Source organism: Xyrauchen texanus, chromosome 6 (genome assembly GCF_025860055.1).
Source record: "Xyrauchen texanus isolate HMW12.3.18 chromosome 6, RBS_HiC_50CHRs, whole genome shotgun sequence".
NCBI lineage: Eukaryota > Metazoa > Chordata > Actinopteri > Cypriniformes > Catostomidae > Xyrauchen > Xyrauchen texanus.
Genome location: NC_068281.1, coordinates 14,765,488 through 14,780,280, shown reverse-complemented (window position 1 = coordinate 14,780,280; position 14,793 = coordinate 14,765,488). Strand labels below are relative to the sequence as shown.

Sequence of the window (14,793 nt, the reverse complement as noted above, 5' to 3'; positions counted from 1 at the left end):
GAAAAAGTTGATGTAGTAATCCAGAAATCACTTGTGAAACGGGTGATTCTCTTTGGATACTTTATTATATGTTTTTTCTGTTAAGGTAATTGCAAAATTCGTGCAATCCTCGAAATGGCTTTTAACCAATCACAGTCTGCAGCACCTCCCACAGTTCCTATACTGACTTTTTTCTGTTTTTGTAAGGAAGCATTTTCAATGTGTTGTCAGCTTAACCATCAGCATCAAGGTACACAACACATTGAACATACTGTGCGTCTTTCCTCACAGCCTTGTTTTCATTTGTTTTAAATGAAATATGATGAATTATGTATACCCTGACTAAGGTCCATTGTCCTGCAATAATCCTACTGTTTACCCGATTATTTGCCAATTAAATGTTTCAGTTCCCCACAGGGTAGGTGCAATGGATTCAGGCCAATTGCTGTGTCATTGTCCAGGATGGGGCATGGGGTGTGCAAGAAGACGGCATTCAAATATACCAAATAAGGGCCTGATCTACCATCAGACTTTATTAATTCCTCAACAGTGATAGATTTAAATCAGTGTTACTGTTTCCAACAGCCAAAATAGGCTCAGAGAGCAAATCTGCTTAGGAAAATCAGTGCCAATTCTTCCAAAAGTATTTAAAATATGAAACAAAACCTCTTTTGTCCATCTGCCAACATAACCGCGGAAATCTGCAAAAGAGACTTTGGCAGTGCATCCCTAGGTGGTTACCACAGGCTCTTTTACTCTCTTCTTTCTCTCTCTCTCTCTCTCTCTCTCTCTCTCTCTCTCTCTCTCTTCCTCTTCCGCTTAAGAGGCAGCTGCTCTGCTGTAAGAGGCCTGCTGATCTGGCTGCCCTCAGTAACTTTCCTCTCTCTCTGGATCAGCCACATGAGCATTGTAGGGCTGCTGAATTCGACTACTTGCTACTGATCATCTACAGACAGAATTAAGCAATACAACTCTGCAAATCCCACCACGTGGATCAGGACTGAGGGCGAGGGACATGCTTGAATCCTGTTGAAATCTAGTGGCTGGATAGACAGTGACAAATGTGATTCAATATTATGTGTAGAGGGATACTGGAAAAGAGACAGCTGTGAGCGAGTGAGGGACAAAGATAAGACAGAGAAAGCCTGACAGAATGTGTGAGATCCTTCACGTTGAGGGATTAATGAGCGAGGAAAGTTTACGTCACAAACAGTTTAATCCCACAGGGTTTAAATCTGTAAGAAGAGATCACAACATTCAATCAACAAAATGTATCATTACGCTGCTAACATGTAAAAGCGATTGTACAAGTAAACAATGAAACTTGGCAACAAGGCTAGAGAGCATGTTTGAGAAAATAACTGCTAAACAAATATACTTAAACGTCCAGTATAAGGGATAAAAGAACCAATGAGAACTATCCACATGGAGTGGAGTTTGATTTTTCTTAAGGAGTTCCTGAAAAGTCTGTTTCAGCTATTTCAAAATGCAATTGAAATATATTGGTGTAATGGGACATGTCCGTGAATAAACACACACACACACACACACACACACACACACACACACACACATATTAGGGCAGTCGAGTTATAAAAAAAATAAGGCGTTAAAGTTATTAACGCATTTAATCACATGCTTATAGTACCACCAATATACTCCAGAGGCAGTAAGTGAAATTTCAGCTGTGTGAACAACACACAGTTTATACAGTGAAGAAAACAACACAGATATGCGTTAGCAAGGGTTCAAATGCAAACTAAGGGATCTCAAGATGTGTTTAAAGATTGAGTATTAAACTATATTTAACTTGACACAGTGAACTAAACATTTAATTTTTATGACGCAACACACCCAAGACGCGACACAAGCATGTCTGACGCAGGTCTATGGTAGGGTGACCCAGTCCCGAAACTGGAAGCTTTGTTCCGCGTCCCGCAAGTCATAAGCAGTGTCCCGCATTTCAATTTTGTCTGTATCGTTTTTTTATCTTTATTATTTCGGCATAATTTTATTTCATCGTCCTTTATTTACAAAATCACTATAAAAAAAAAGTTCATAAGAAAACACTGAACATGCGCAGCACAGACTTTTTTTCTTGCCGAGCGGGAAAACACTGGGGAAAAAAAATGCAACAGAAAAATTGGTCTATCCGGAACTCCCGAGAAGAAAACGTGTCTTTGTTCGTATAATAAAGAATTGGAGAAAATACATACATGGTTAAAACCAGTTACAGGTGACCCTAAAAAAGGAGAGTGCAGGGTATGCCACCGAAGTTTCACGGACAGCTCTGCTGAAGCAGTTCAGTGCCCCAAACATGACAGCTCTGATATTTTTGGCTTTGAGCATTCCTGTCACCAACCGTTTGTGGAGAGGGTGTTTTCACTGATGACCGCTGCGTGGACAGAGACAAGGAACTGAGCATCTGTGGACCTCATCAAAAGTGAACTCCTGGTGAAAGTGAACACCTACACCTGCCAGGAGTTCTACAGTCATAATGAATGAGAAGGCCCTACTCGAAGCAGCCAGATCAGACAAAATTGTTTTATTCAAGATGCACTAAATCTGGTAAGAACGCATTTAATCTTTCTAGTCTTTAATAATGGAATTGATGTGCTTATTTGGAAATGTGCTTTTTAACGATTAGATTATTATTTTCACTTCATTATATTTACATTGAGTAGGTCTGAGCTGTTAAAATTTGTTTTATCGTAGACCTTATGCCAAACTGAGTGACGTTCACAGCGCCGTCATTAACATTTAAAATCAGTGTAAAAATACATCTAATATAAAATCAATATTTATTCACCTAGTACAATAATTAGTAAGTTATCTCTCCCTCATGTCACGCATTGTCCCGCAAAATCAGCTCTGCTGCCCTGCAACGGAGCAATAGCCAGGTGGTCACCCTATCGTATGGTCTTTAGCTCACAAATATTGAATTACCAACAAGGTTAAGGAGGTGTCGTTTAAACCGTTACACCGTTTTTAACCAGTCAATCTTTATTTAAGAAACATGCTCCCTGAAATAGATCCACTTTGCTCCTTCGGTAATGCTGTAGATAAATCTGCCCCTCATCTTTTTTGGGAATGTGCCCACGCAGTAGTATTTTGGATTTTATTTTTAAATATATTATTTAAATACTCTTTGTACCTCCAACAACTCAAAAGCATTGAAACCCATTGCACTATGTAATGAATATAACGTCTTGGCATTATTGTAAAATATATCTGTAGTATTGTGTACTATGTATACCCCTGGCTTGTTTCTAAAAATATATATATTTTTTTTTTAAATATCTGACGCAGGTGTTCATTGACGGGTCCTTAAACAACCCCTCATAATAAATCTCCAACTGATTAACAAATTGCTGTGAACTGTGTGCCAATGATTGACTTGTGATCAATAATATGGTAGTAAACAATACATTGTATTCTAAAGCCAATTTTTGTATTGTCTTATCAATGATGAACACTTCTGCTACAAGAATGTAATGCATTTTAATTATCTGAATATTTTTTAATTGTATATATATATATATATATATAATAATTATTTAATATTTAAAGATAACTATGTATAATTATTTCATCATTATGTATTGAATTATTGTTATATGAGGGGCTTTCTCAGCAAATATTTGTATATGCGATAAATCGCGATTAATTAATCGGGACACCATGTAATTAATTCAATTAAAAAATTTAATCAATTGACAGCCCTAATATATATATATATATATATATATATATATATATATATATATATATATATATATATATATACACACACACAGTATCTCACAAATGTGAGTACACCCCTCACATTTTTGTAAATATTTGATTATATCTTTTCATGTGACAACACTGAAGAAATGACACTTTGCTACAATGTAAAGTAGTGAGTGTACAGCTGTATAACAGTGTAAATTTGCTGTACCATCAAAATAACTCAACACACAGCCATTAATGTCTAAGCCACTGGCAACAAATGTGAGTACACCCCTAAGTGAAAATGTCCAAATTGGGCCCAATTAGCCATTTTCCCTCCTGTGACTCGTTAGTGTTACAAGGTCTCAGGTGTGAATGGGGAGCTGGTGTGTTCAATTTGGTGTCATTGCTCTCACACTCCCTCAAACTGGTCACTGGAAGTTCAACATTGCACCTCATGACAAAGAACTCTCTGAGGATCTGAAAAAAAGAATTGTTGCTCTACATAAAGATGGCCTAGGCTATAAGAAGATTGCCAAGATTGACACTGAGCTGCAGCACGGTGGAAAAGACCATACAGCGGTTTAACAGGAAAAAAAATAAGAAGTTGAGTGCACGTGCTCAGCATCATATCCAAAGGTTGTCTTTGGGAAATAGACGTATGAGTGCTGCCAGCATTGCTGTAGAGGTTGAAGGGGTGGGGGGTCAGCCTGTTAGTGCTCAGACCATACACGCACACTGCATCAAATTGGTCTGCATGGCTGCCGTCCCAGAAGGAAGCCTCTTCTAAATATGATGCACAAGAAAGCCCGCAAACAGTTTGCTGAAGACAAGCAGACCAAGGACATGGATTACTGGAACCATGTCCAGTGGTCTGATGAGACCAAGATAAACTTATTTGGTTCAGATGGTGTCAAGCATGTGTGGCGGAAACCAGGTGAAGAGTACAAAGTACAAAGAAGAGTACAAAGTGTGTCTTGCCTACAGTCAAGCATGTTGGTGGGAGTGTCATGGTCTGGGGCTGCATGAGTGTTGCCGGCACTGGGAAGCTACAGTTCATTGAGGGAACCATGAATGCCAACATGTACTGTGACATACTGAAGCAGATCATGATCCCCTCCCTTTGGATACTGGGCCGTAGGGCAGTATTCCAGCATGATAACAACCCCAAACACACCTCCAAGATGACCACTGCCTTGCTAAAGAAGCTGAGGGTGAAGGTGATGGACTGGCCAAGCATGTCTCCAGACCTAAACCCTATTGAGCATCTGTGGGGCATCCTCAAACAGAAGGTGGAGGAGCACAAGGTCTCTAACGTCCACCAGCTCCGTGATGTCGTCATGGACTCCAGTGGCAACCTGTGACGCTCTGGTGAACTCCATGCCCAAGAGGGTTAAAGCAGTGCTGGAAAATAATGGTGGCCACAAAAAAATATTGACACTTTGGGCCCAATTTGGACATTTTCACTTAGGGGTGTACTCACTTTTGTTGCCAGCGGCTTAGACATTAATGGCTGTGTGTTGAGTTATTTTGAGGGGACAGCAAATTTACACTCATTTTACACAAGCTGTACACTCACTACTTTACATTGTAGCAAAGTGTAATTTCTTCAGTGTTGTCACATGAAAAGATATAAGCTATAAAAATATTTACAAATATGTGAGGGGTGTAATCACTTTTGTGAGATACTGTGTGTATACACACACACACACACACACACACACACACACACACACACACACACACACACACACCAATTAGTCACAACATTAAAACCACCTGCCTAATATTGTGTAGGTCCCTCTTGTGCCGCCAAAACGTACACAGCGGTTATCTGAGTTACCATAGACTTTGCCAGTTCGAACCAGCCTGGCCATTCTATGTTGTCCTCTCTCATCAACAAGGCGTTTCCATACAAAGAACAGCCGCTCGTCAATGATTGACTGACGAGTTTCTAGAGAAAGAGGTTTCTTTTTTGTCATTTTTGACCTAATATTGACCTTAAGACCTGCCAGTCTATTGCATACTGTGGCAACTCAAAAACAAACACAAAGACAATGTTAAGCTTCATTTAACGATATGTTTGATATGATGACAAGTGATTTTCTAGTACCGAATTAGCAATTTAACATGATTACTCAAGGATAAGTTGTTGGAGTGATGGCTGCTGGAAATGGGGCCTGTCTAGATTTGATAAAAAATTACTTTTTTCAAATAGTGATGGTGCTATATTTTACAACAGCAATATCCTGACTATACTTTGTGATCAGTTGAATTACATTTACATTTATGCATTTGGCAGATGCTTTTATCCAAAGCAACTTACAGTGCACTTATTACAGGGACAATCCCCCGGAGCAACCTGGAGTTAAGTGCCTTGCTCAAGGACACAATGGTGGTGGCTGTGGGGATCGAACCAGCAACCTTCTGATTGACAGTAATGTGCTTTAGCCCACTACGCCACCACCATTCCGGTCAGTTGAATGCCACTTTGGTGAATTTTTCTAAAGATTTTTCTAAACTTTTGGCTGCCAGTGTATATATTTTGTTTTTTCCAAAATAGACTTTGAAAGGGGTTCAGTACTTTCAAAATCCATTATAGATAAAGAAAGCAATTCCTGTTGTACACTGAAAACCAGTAGCGGTTTTAGGCACGGGCGAACCGGGCATTCGCCCGGGGCGGCATTTTTTTATGTCACATGGGGGGCAGCACGAGCAGTTACACACAAAAAAAAAAAATCCTCTGCGCCGCGAAGCGGTTTTCTACATAGAGGTTTTCTATTATCTATAATTTCACCGTGTGGGGAATTGGCAAATTGGCGCCCCTGCGTGCTGAGAAGGTGCCGCGTGTGAGAAGGGGAAAGGGGAGGGGGCGCAGCAGGCAGGGGATAGTTCACCTCTGGGTGACTGACTGGGGGGTCCACTGTATAACAGAGCAATACTCTAATGAAATTAGTGGGCTAAAGTCAGTCACACTCGACTTTCTTCCAAATAACGCACATTTTATTCATAATATTATAAATACAGGCCTATAGTTCCTGCACATTTTTGTTTTTCTGTGTGAAATGGCTAATAAAAATAAGTAATACAAAATGATTATGTGGTCACCTCACCAAGGTGAATTGGTTTAGTCTTGACTTCTGGCCGTGACTCGTAACATGAGTGACAGTGTTGGGGGGCGGGGGATGGGAAATCTGTTGATAGTCGAGTGCCAAATAAACAGGGATGGATAGGAAAAGGTCAAAGCCATCAGGTGCACAATTTAGGGAAAAGAAGAAGAGGAGAAACGAGCAAAAGATAAAGGTATGCAACTATGTTCTCTCTGTGATATGATTATGGTATCCATGTTGTCATGAATGAAGGGCTAATGTTAATTGTTGGTAACTCTTACGTTTGTTAGCCTATTTGCTATGATGCTTGCTATGCTTATACAACAATAATTTGGTTTTAAGTCAACAAACACGAGACCTAATTTCACCATAATATTGTGCTTTGCAACCAAACTGTTACAAGTTCAGTTATTATTTATTTCCATCAGTTGGGTTACGTTAGGCCCTGTAATTAGCCAACGGAATTTTTTTTAAATCTGTAGGTAGTTTCAAAGAGACGACATTTTCTATTTATTTACTACTTATTTGCTACATGACACATGCCATGAATATGAAGGAGGTTTTTATGCATGTTTATGACAACTTTTATTAAGTGTCACTCGCTCAATAATGACATTTTAATGCAAATATGACATTATTTGTTTGAGATGCCTTTGTTGACAACTTGACATTACCAAGACATCATAACCTGTCATAAATATGTCATAAAAAACATGACATAGCAGATTAATTATTAAACTTAAGAAACTACTTAGCTTTATGAGTTAACATTACATTAAACTGCCATGTTGGTTTTGACATTGGCTGTCATGAAGCCATTATAACTGTGTCATGAATATCTTTCTTTATTCTTTTTTTAGGAAATTAAGAACTTCCCTGAACTGCCATCAAAGACAATGAGCCTCCTTGAGCTTATCACTTTTATGCATGATAAGGATCTATCGGAGATCTACCCCAATTTTTGGACTGCTATCAGGATTGCACTTACTCTGCCAGTCACTGTGGCTCAAGCAGAGAGGAGCTTTTCAAAACTAAAGTTGATCAAGTCATACCTGAGATCAACCATGTCCCAGGAACGGCTCACTGGCCTTGCCGTCATCAGTATCAATCACTCAATAGGGGAGCAGATTTCATACAATGACATCATTGATGATTATGCATCAAAGGTGGTCTCGCCCAGGGTGCAATTCAATGTAGAACCGCCACTGCTGAAAACTCTTGTAAGTAAACTGTCCTCAATTGATTGAGTAAACTCATTCATCAATTGAATTGAGTAACGGCAACTCCAAAACTTCATATAGAATGAACTTAACTAATTAATTAATGTATCGTAATTTCCGGACTATAAGCCACAACTTTTTTCCCATGCTTTGAACCTCGCGGCTTATACAATGACGCGGCTAATATTTGGATTTTTCCTGCTTTCAAATTTTATAAAAAAAAAAAAAACATTCTGTGACGTGCTCAGTTTTTTGGCGGCGTGAAGCTTTCATTAGACCAATGAAATTGCCGAACGGGTTAAGGTCAAAACAACTTTTTTTGTTTACTGTTTAGATTAAATCGAGCACGCTCAAACTTCCCATCATTCTGATTACGGTAGTAATTTTGTCACCCTCACCATGGCAAAGACATGGAGAAACGCATATGATGCTGCTTTCAAGTTGAAGGCGATTGATCTGGCTGTTGCACGGGAGCTTGGGAGTCGATGATAAGACGTTGGAAACAGCAGCGTGAGGAATTGACTCAGTGCAAAAAGACAACTAAATCTGAGGCTATTCAACTCTGACACCGAAGGAGATGACTTCAGTGGTTTCATGTGCACAAGAGGAGGAAGATAGTGACCAATGACTTTCTTGGTAGGCTACTGTTTACTGCAAATGTTTTATTACAAGCCGTGTGTGGCAGCGGGGGCGTGGTCAAGCGCCTGTCCGGGAGAGAAAAGCTGTAAGGGCGCTTAAACCTGCGCTAAATTATGTCTAACACCGGTGTCTAATTTCAAGTGCCCTGCTTCACGTGTCCTTCTTGGGAAAACTGTCACACGGGCACCAGTGTGACAGTTTTCAGCAGGGCACTTGACGTTCCAGGTAAGGCTTTTAATGGCCACAGCAATGTTTACAATCAATTTTATAAAGTTTCTCAATTCTTCTATGCACCAACACTAGACTGACGTGTGTCACTTTCTCAGCTCTGTGGCTGCTGCCTTTTTATGCCGCTCTCCCCATGCTTACTGAAATTAGACACCGGTGTTAGACATAATTTAGCTCAGGTGTAAGCGCCCTTACCACTTTTCTCTCCCGGACGGGCGCTTGACTACGCCCCCGCTGCCACACAGTGTTTCGTTAAAGCCTATTTATTTTAGTTACAAGCCGTATTTCGTTAAAGCCTGAGTAAATTTAATTTGTTTCAATGTACCGGTAGGCACCTGCGGCTTATAGACAGGTGCGGCTTATTTATGTTCAAAATAATATTTTATTTAAAAATCAGTGGGTGCGGCTCATATTCAGGTGCGCTCAATAGTCCGGAAATTACGGTAACTAGAAGTACACTTAACTCAGATTTGCTATTTAAATAATTCAAGCACAAGGGATTGTGGGTATTCCCCATAGCCTCAATTCTGAGTTATTAACACTTAAAATCAATAATTTAAGATAAATAAGTTCAAGGAACTTGGATATTTGACTTATGAGCCCAAAACTTTAAGTAACGTTTAATTAGGACAACTAAATTTTTCCAGTAACATGACAACATTAGGGTTTACAGTGCAGCGAGCTGTTATGAACCACCGAAACAAATGCAAAATCACCTTCTTTTTGGCTAGATTTTGTTCAAAATGACGTCACACCCATTTGTTCTTCAATTTCATAGGAATTACATCGAGGCCTTAAACAATTTAGCAACGCTGGTGTAGTTACCAAAAAAACTCTAGAATTGCAGTGGTGAGTTTTGGATGTTCAAAGACTTCTCACATTTTCTTCTAGCTCTAATAATGCTATGAATTTACACACTCTTAATATAATACAAATATATACACTCCTCAACTTTCGATATTAAAGGAGCTGCTTTCATACTTTTCGTAAAGCTGCTTTATGTGTGCATGGGGAGTTAAAGGGCAAAATGCCTAGAGGTGATTACTTGTAATGTAGGTGAAAGTGTAGACTGAAGTCCTTTGACTCCTGACTGATGAGTTGCAGTGGGAGAGTATTTGGCCAAAGGCAGAGATTAAAATGCATTGATAGAAGATTCATCCTTGGCCTGGTGCTTGTGGTGAAGGTCTTGTGGTTTGGGGTCCAGTATTACTGTGGTCATGTAGCACTTGTTAAACCACAGAGCATTATAAAGTATTCAGAAATACTGCAAGATGAATTGCATTTTCACACAGCTTAGATCGGTATATGTTGCGTAGACCTCACATTGTTTGAATAGCAAGCTGGTGCAAATGTACCTACATCTTAGAATCATTTTCCAAGACCATGTCATAAGATGTTTTTGTTTTGTTTAATTAGTCTACTAATGGAATCAAATCTTCTCAAAATCTCTTAAGTGCCCATTCACTCATCTGCCATCTGCAGCGAAAGCCATTCACACATCTGTATGAAGCTATACCTCTATAATCATTCTTTTGTCTTTATTCTGCACATGAACACTTTTATACACTCATATTTGCAGTAGTATCGGTGTCATAATAAATTACAATAACAGAGTTTAACCGGCGCATATTATGGCCATGTATAGTGTTAGCGCATTAGCGTCATGAATTCTTAATGTAAACACGACAGATTAAATATTTTCTACAGCATAAAATGTACTTTAAATCATCATCGTATTTTATTTTATCCAGTAAGCAAAACCTGTACCACTACTCAGAACACCCTAAGGGCCTGATATACTTCCATAGAAGTTTTTAATTCTTTCTTCGTTTAGGACAGGGGTGACCAACCCTGCTCCTGGAGAGCTACCTTCCTGCAGAGTTTAGATCCAACCCTAATCAAACACACCTGAACCAGCTTATCAAAGTCTTTAGGATTACTTGAAAATGACAGACAGGTGTGTTGGAGCTAAACTCTGCAGGAAGGTAGCTCTCCAGGAGCAGGGTTGGTCACCTCTGTCCTAAACGAAGAAAGAATTAAAAATTTCTATGGAAGTATATCAGGCCCTTAGGGTGTTCTGAGTAGTGGTACAGGTTTTGCTTACTGGATAAAATAAAATACGTTTCTTTGATATCCTGGTCCCTAGATAATGCTCAGGTCCCTCCTTTACCAAATCCCAAACCTGAAGTATAAGCAACAGTAATATAAGCTTTCCTAATAACTATAGACAAAAGTCTTTTCTTTTAAAAATGGTATACAATGGCAAGAATATAGAAGATCCCCAATGGAAAAAGACCTTTCAACAGTCACATGAAACCTTACAGCTCATTCAAACAACAGTTATCGGTACATGATGTGCCCCATGTGTTGTGTAATTGTGTGAGCTTGAGGGATTTGCACCACAATGCAAGATTCGTCCGTATGTTCAAACTGGAACTCATCGGAACTACGTATTTAATGGATTTGCAGTTTTACAACAAAACATTGCAAACAGCCTTGTCTGATACACCACTCCAGCTGAATTGTTCAGGTAGAAACAGACTCGCACACAAACATCTACACACACCACCCGCAGCCCTAACTTCTGCCCAAACAGCGCTATTGCATCATATTCTCGAACACGGTTCAAGCTTTGACAGAGAAACTTGGATTACTTAACAGCAGCTAATCACCTGACTTATTGCTTCCAGCATGGTTGGCGTTCACTGTTACTCTTGCTAAGAGAACCCAATAAACATACTGCCAATGTTCAAAACACATTCTGACACAAACACACACAGCCCTGACAACTTTCCAGTCACTTCTCAAAACATCTCATGACTTTATGGTAATGTAAATATTATCACCCTAATGCTCCAATGAAAACATGGTAAGTGATTTGAAATTATTTTCTGACAACGAGGAGGAGGTGAAAATAAGTGGGATTCATAATAGTGCTTAACTACATTCTGCGTAATGGTTTAAAGGTGCACTAAGTGATTGCTTTGCTAAATGCTAAACTTTTAAATACAAAGAAATGAAAACAATGTGTTTAAAATTATGTAAAATCCAGGGACTAAAAAACAGTTCAAGAAACAGAAACAAAAATGAAAAAGAACAAAATTGTTTACAGAACAAACAAAAATCGGAACAAAAGGCCCTTTTAACTGTTACGGAGTGAAAAAGTTATTTTTAAGTGCTGGAAACCGGTTAATTTCATTACAATATTTTTTTTTTGAAATCAAAGACTAAATGGTTTATCACAGTACATTTTCTAAACCTACACCACTTCCTGTAGCCAAAATAAATGGAGCTTCACTCTCTTTAGCAGAACATTGTTTAAATATATTAAACTTTTATAAAAAAAAAAAAAAAAAAACATAATTAACCACTTTAATTTAGTTCTAACCGGTTATCAGTTGGAAAGGAGGCTGTGGAACACCCAAACCTGAACGGAAAAATACTGTTTCTAACCAGAACGAAACCAAAATGAAAGACCTAGTCATATCAGTGTTAGAAGAAAAAAAGGCTGAGCGCCTTGCGCCACTATTTACTTTTGCTGTTGTTTGATGCTTCATCTGATGCCACTGGGTATCATCATAACATAAACAAAAAAAAATTACCAAGGACATATTAAAAAATCAAAACTATATCAAAATACAAAAGCAATTAAGACTACATACTTCTCTGGCAGTACTTCTGGTTCCAGCATCGCTCGCTGAAGTCCCCGTTGATGGTGGTGAGTAGGCAGGTGCTTTTGCCTTGCACCGTGCCTGGGCAGACATCTCCACACTCTCGATCGTTCTTATTAGACACAATGTAGTTGTCCTCCATAGAGTCAAGGATCTTGGACCAGTCAAGGGTGGAGAGGTAGCAGAGGTCAGGGTTCTTTTCCACACGTACAGCACCACGCGTGATATTCATCAGGCTGTGAAGGCCGATCTCCTTCAGCTGCAGCATCTCGAAGAGTACGAGGGCATAGTTGAAGAAGAGATTATTGCCTCGCACCACCGTGAGGTTGGGAAACAGGTCGTTGAGGCTCTCCATGCCATAAACGCGGAACAGGAGTAGGTAGTCTGTCACTACCGTTAGCTTGGGGAAACTCACGCCTCGGAAATCCTCTGCTTTAGTCGTGAACATGAGCAGGATCTTCAAGTGGCCTTCGATGACAGTGCAGTTCTCCAATACGCGCAGATTGGTGACGTTATTTCTGATATCTTTACTTGAGCAAACTAGAAAGACAAAAAGAGAATGTAAACAAAATGTTATTTGCTTTGATTATCCCAGAATCTGTTGTAGATTTTCATCACTCACAGGTCAACAAGATTAGTCTATAAACAGTAATGATCAGAAAACAGGGCTGCTGCAGAGTTTTTAAAAACAAATTTAAGACTTTAAGACCTTTTTCAAGAATTGAACAGATACAATTAATGCTGTATCCCCATACCAAAACAAACCCACTAAAATGACAATCTAAAAAAAAAGTTTAAAATACTCAAGTTTTCCACATATATATCACATTAAATTTGGTTTATGTACGATTATATAATATAAATAAGTGATCAACCAACATTGGATTTTGCTGATACAATAATGTGTTGAAAGAAAGGCAATTAATCTGACAATAGTTTTTAAAACTGGTAGCCTATATTATATGTTCTTAGTCTGTCCTTCCTGTGATGGGCCAGGCAGAGGCTACAAGAGTCCAAATTTAGATGCAGATTATGGACCAAACAAAATACCAATAACCAGGGAAAAATAAATAATAACGATAAAAACTCATAGTGCAAAACTTTTAAGTTTAAAAACTGAAATATACCAGCGACTCTTATTTTGAAATGTTTGTGCTTCACCTCTTCCAGCTGCTCATTCAAACAAATAAGGGAAATAAAATGTGCACTCCAACGATAATCTACAATGTATTACAATATAAACAATTAAAAGTAAACATAGCCATATTTCATCAACACTATATAATCATCATCAACAGTTGATCTTTAGTGATAGTTTGTATTACATTTCCAATATGGCTTAATGATTGTGAACTGCTCTGCAACAGCTGAAAACACTCACAAGCCCCCCCACCACCATCCCCCCACCCCTTATGGATCTGTGAGAACCCTGTAAAAAACAGAAAATGCACAAATGTATTCTATAGACACTAATAAAGGAGATCATATACAGAACCATAAAAACTGATTAGAACTACATAAAGTGATGTCACATGTTTCAATTTTCTCCCTTTGAGCTGATGTCTTCCATATGACATGACATGGTTAATGAAGATAATAAAAACTCTTCCTGCAGCTTTTGACATTCCAGTCCTGGTTTACTAGTGCATGAGCTGTACAGCTGGAGAGATGCTTCTCAATCTGGCCTGATTTTGCTTACAAGCAATGAATTGCGCCCGCTAAAAGCAACAGTTATTTGCACGAGTTGTCAGCAATGGTTTAGCATCCAAATCACAAAAGGAAACCTAGATTAGGCAATGGTGCAAAAGCACCCACAAAATCTGAGTTGAATGCAATTTGTATGCCAAAACTATGATCTTGCGGGCTGGTTCTGAGTACTGTATAGTGGAGGATGCAGCAGACCACTGTGATCTGACACACACAACATCACCCCACTACTGTGATTCAGACATAAAAATCATCATTTTAACATGCTAAAAGTCCTCTTAAACACAACAAGGATTGAGATACATGTCAGCTTATAACACTCTTCTCAGTCGCATGATCATTATTTTATTAATTATTATTGCAATGTTTGATAGAAAATATACATGTGCAAAATTTTCAAAACCTTTGTGCCTGCATTCACCTGGCAATAATCTGGCAATGTTCAGACCCCTTTCTTTTTTTACATTTTGTTATGTTGCAGCCTTATAAATAATTTTTTTTCATATTAATCTACACTCCATACCCCAT

At 38.8% G+C, this 14,793-nt stretch overlaps 1 protein-coding gene across 1 annotated transcript in view; it reads right to left on the bottom strand.

Moving 5' to 3' along the window:
* insra (insulin receptor a) overlaps window positions 1-14,793 on the bottom strand; it is a 99,896-nt gene that overhangs the window by 58,544 nt on the left and 26,559 nt on the right. Inside the window, exon 2 of the mRNA XM_052128473.1 lies at window positions 12,550-13,098. Coding sequence (XP_051984433.1) covers window positions 12,550-13,098 — 549 coding nt within the window. The remainder of the gene's footprint in view (window positions 1-12,549; window positions 13,099-14,793) is intronic.